The 5,000-nt window shown below is 35.0% G+C and overlaps 1 protein-coding gene across 1 annotated transcript; it reads left to right on the top strand.

Moving 5' to 3' along the window:
- Positions 1–582: 582 nt before the first annotated feature.
- On the top strand, positions 583–1,842 carry LOC145303657 (uncharacterized). The gene has a single exon (XM_080145243.1). It carries the CDS (start codon positions 583–585, stop codon positions 1,840–1,842), a length of 1,260 nt encoding a protein of 419 aa, XP_080001369.1.
- The last annotated feature ends 3,158 nt before the right edge of the window (positions 1,843–5,000 follow it).

Here is a 5,000-nt window from a genome sequence, read left to right as displayed (position 1 = left end):
TTCAAAATGAGAACTATAGCTGAATATTCAACTTCGGCTTGTCACTCTCTGGAACGGCGGATAATAACGGGGTGCACGATCTCAGCAACGCTTTTTGTCTTGACAATGAACATGCTGATAAAAGCGGCCGGGACAGAATGCAGTGGATTAGTAACGAAATCCGGATTAAGTCAACCGCCGATTAGGGCCTATATGGATGATATGACATTAAACACTGCGTCGGTTAGCGGTGCACACTTGCTTCTAAAAAGAATTGAAAGGCTTATAACATGGGCGAGGATGAGTTTTAACGCTTCAAAATCGAGATTGTTAGTGTTAAAAAAAGGTAGAATAAAGGACGAGAAATTTGAACTGGCAGGCGAACTCATCCCGACGATTGAGCAGAACCCGGTTAAGTGTCTAGGGAAGAGATTTGACGCCTCACTAAAGGATACAGCAATGATAACTCAGACTTAAGTTGACTTAGAGAATTGGTTAAACAAAGTTGATAAATCTGGATTGCCAGGTCGTTTCAAAGCATGGATTTATCAACATGTAATTCTTCCCAAGTTGCTCTGGCCGTTGACTATATATAATTTCACAATGTCGACAGTTCGACAAATGGAGAAAAGTATAACAGTAAGATTACGCAGATGGTTGAGATTACAACGTCCATTATCTGGCATAGCACTGTATGGAAGCACTAATGCACTAAAACTACCATTTAAAAACCTCGTCGAAGAGTATAAAGTAGCTATAGTGAGATCCTCCATGGAATTTAACTTCTCGAAGAACCCTAAGGTGGCAGGAGCTGCGATCGAAGTGTATACAGGAAGGAAGTGGAAAGCAAAGAACGAATTATCATTAGCAGAAGAACGACTTAAAACAAAAACATTATTAGGGACGGTAGCGAAAGGTCGCGCAGGGCTGGGTTTTTACCCAAGTAGTTCCGACAACACGACAAGAAAAGACGCTCTCTTGCAAGAAGTCCGAAGTGGCGAAGAAGAGATAAGAGTTGCAAGGATGGTAGGAATGTGCCAACAAGGCGCATGGACAAAATGGGAGTCCATCCTTCATAGGAAGATAAAATGGTTAGAAATTTGGCATCACAATATTTCATTTTTAATTAATGCAGTATATGACACACTCCCAAGCCCAGCGAATCTCAAGCTATGGAATAAAGCTAACTCACCTTTATGCACGTTGTGTGGGAAAACCGGATCACTAAAGCATGTCCTTAGTGGTTGCCAAAAAGCTTTAGCAGATGGAAGGTACAGATGGCGACACGATGAGATATTAAGGGAAATTGTGGATATAATCAATGTTGCTATCCAAACAGCTAAACCAACTTCACACCGTAGGGCAATAGTATTTGTAAAAGAAGGTACAAAGCCTCCGAAGGGATATACCACAAAATTTAACGTGCTTTCGGGGGCTATAGATTGGGGTTTAAAGGCTGATTTAGCAAGTAGATTAATATTTCCGGGACATATAGCCTATACACAGTTACGCCAAGACATAGTGTGCTACTCGAACAAATTAAAAAAAGTCATTATGTGGCAATCAACAGTCCCCTGGGAAGAACTCGCAGAAGAGGCCTATGAGAGGAAAAAGCTGAAATACGAGGAATTAGTAGAGGCTTGTAGGGCAAATGGCTGGAAAGCAAGCTGCTCGCCAGGTGAGGTGGGAACTCGGGGCTTTGTAGCCCGTTCATTGTGCAAAGCGCTGTCAGATATGGGCTTGGCAGGTCTAAATAAACGTAATGCCCTAAGAACCATTACGAACACAGCCGAGCGAACCGCGAAATGGTTGTGGTTAAAACGAAATAGTCCATGGCTCCAGAGTAAAGATATAGGTCGTTAAAACAACGTGTAAAGGTTTTATTTAGTCTAATAACTGTACAGTGTAAAAAAAAACCAGTTGTACAAAACTAGTAAAAAAAAGCAATGTGTAAAATAAAAAAAAAATCCAGTTGTTTAAACTAGTACGAAAAAAAAAAGGTTTAGCATTTGACATTATTTTCAATTTAAAAGAAAATAGGTAAAGTGAAAAAAATTAAAAATTGAAAAGGAAAAAAAAAATGGGTGGAGGAGGGGAATTACATTTTAAAGTTACAACTAATTTTAGATGTTAAGTATTTGATCGGGGTGGAAAATGTTTTTATATACTAGTAGAATGGTAATTAGTCAATTCCTTTTTAATCGTAAAATCGTTTGTCTAGTCAGTTTTTTTAATCGTAAAATCGTGTGTTATGTATTTTTAATCGTAAATTCGTTGGTTTAGTCAGTTCTTTTTAATCGTAAAATCGTGTGTTTAGTCTTTTTAATAGTAAAATCGTTTGTTTAGTCTTTTTTTAATCGTAAAATCGTTTGCTTAGTCTTTTTAATCGTAAAATAGTTTGCTTAGACTTTTTAATCGTAAAATCGACTGTTTCGTTAAATTTTCAGTCTTTCGCATCTAATGCGATAGTTTTTCGTTTTTGTTTCGTTTATCGTACAAGGCGTTAATATAATACGGTTTAGTTATTTGTTTCGAAAAATGTATAGTAAAATACACAGAAAATATAGGAAAAGAAAAAAATGGAGTATTTCCCACCCCGATAGACCAATTTACAGATGTAAACTGGTTTATCGGGGTGGGAAATATATGTAGATATGCACAAAGGGAGGGACAATGAAATTAGTTTTTTAATCGTGCGTAATTAGCTAATTTCGTTAGTCTTCGATTCTCTGTAATAAATGTTTAGTTTTCGGTTTTTAAAGTTTTCGCGAAGACGTTGTCTTTTTGTGTTTTGTTTTTTTGTTAATCGAGTTAGTTTTCGTATTTATTTCTTCACATGGAAAGAATAGAATTTCTTCTTAAACGGCATGTATATATTTATATGTATGTATATGTACATCTTTTTGTTTTTAGTAACCAATGTTTATCGATTAGAGTTTTTAAACGAGTAGTATTGCAATAACAATTTTAAACGTTAATCAAAACGCGTAGAGATTTTATTTTTATAATAGTAAATTTGTTTTAGTCGCGTAGTTTTTATTTTATTTTTTTTAACGAATTAGTGCCGGGGTAGAGAAATGAATTCTATACGTAAAGTGAAACATGTAGTGGTGTCTTATTTTGATGTTATTTCTTCATGATTATTTTTCCAAGTGACTTGGAAGCGTGGATCACCTTAGCCGACTCGAATGCACTCGCCCGCCAATCTTTATATAAAGAGAAGGCACCGCCAAAACTGGGGGGGGGGGGCAGGTCAGTACTTTTTGACGGACCGTCTTTTTAAAAATCTACCAAAAATCAGGTAATTATCCGATCAATACGAAATTTTCAGCGATTATTAGGAGAAGAATGAACTTTATAACGCTGTACTTATTTTTCATAAACGATATTTATATATATATATATATATATATATATATATTTGCTTACAAAACCCTCCTTGTTTTGAAGTGGGAACAAATATGCTTAAAATAATCATCTGAAACTGTACACAACATATTGTGTTGTTGTAAGGGAAAGAATTATAGATTAAAAAAAAATTGTTTGCATACCTTATTTTGACGTCTGAATATCAGAACTTCGATTGTGTTTAATTATCCCGCTTTTGAGTTTTGAAGTGTGAAATTCGGTAAATATGTTAAGTAAAATAATTAATTTAAGTTAAGCAAAACAAAAAAAAATGCTTAATATTTATACGAAAAAAGCCATTTTAAAATCTTTGATGAATAAATTAACAATTTTTTTTTAGCGAGCCGAATAATGCATGACCATTATTAAACAGGGCATGCTTTGAAGAATCGATACCAAAAAAAAAAATTCGATAAATATTGTGCCCTTTGTGTTAAAAATAGCATCATTTTTTTTCGATCAGTTTGAAAACGTTTGCCGCCTTTCGACTACGGTGGACCAAACGCGCTGAAATAATTTTTTTTTTATTCTGCTTTAAATTGCCCCCCTCCCATTTTGGGGAGCCTGGCCCCCACACACATACACATTAAAAACCAAACTCATACAAATGGTCACCCATCTGGTACTGGCCAGCCTCAGCTTAATAATAAATTAAAATTTTCGTCACTGAAAAATAAGTTTTTTTGGCCTGTTTGGTCTTCCATAGTTTGCTTCTTATCAAACGCAAACGTAAACTGTGTCGATCTAGACTCTAGATCGACGCGAAATAACTGGTTACATATATGAATAAGTGGAATTATTTCAAATCCAGGTACTTATATAATAATATTTTTGCATATTCTCTTAGAAAATCATCCTAAATCTTCGTTAGACAATAAATAAACAAATTCATTATTTCAAAAACCTTTTTTTTTAAATATTTATGTACGTTTTTTGTGCAAGACAAAAAATGTCAATTGTTAACTTTTTGGGAAAATTTAACATTTAAAATTTAATTAAAAATAGTAGTAAAAGTTTTACATTAATCTGTTTTCTATATGATAAAATTCAGTGTTTTATCTTTCTGGAAAAAAAAAGTTACTCAGAAATAATGGATTTTAATACATGTAATTTCGTTTTAAAAAACAACAACAACTTGATTTTGCGGCCATTTTTGGCGGTGCCTAAAAGAGCCGATTAAGTTAGTTTTTCTGATTTTGCAGCATGCCACTTAACGAGGGTTCGCTAGAGACTGATCTGCTCTGGTGGGTCGGCTTAGGAAGGGCGGGATGATGTTGAAAGACCCGAAACCGCTCAATGATCTAGGCCAAGAACATCACTGAAGATACCCTCGAAAAGAAAAGATAACACGAATTTAAGTGCGTACGTTGGAACTATATATATATATATATATATATATATATATATATATATATATATATATGTATAATGATTTTATGATGAAAATCCTATCATAAGTTGCTCGCTTGGTTAGTATTGCTGGATGGCATCGTCCTTTCGAGTTGAAACTCCTACTTGTGAGACGTCGGCTTGGGGTTATTAGCTGGTTGGATGACCGCGTCCCTTGTCGATACGAGGTAGGTTCATTTCACAGTCGGATTTCGGCGCGGTTT

This window comes from Euprymna scolopes, chromosome 2 (assembly GCF_053919585.1).
Source record: "Euprymna scolopes isolate OS-2025 chromosome 2, ASM5391958v1, whole genome shotgun sequence".
Classification (NCBI taxonomy): Eukaryota; Metazoa; Mollusca; class Cephalopoda; order Sepiida; family Sepiolidae; genus Euprymna; species Euprymna scolopes.
Note: the sequence above shows the minus strand (reverse complement) of the source record. Positions and strands in the feature narration are given on the sequence as shown.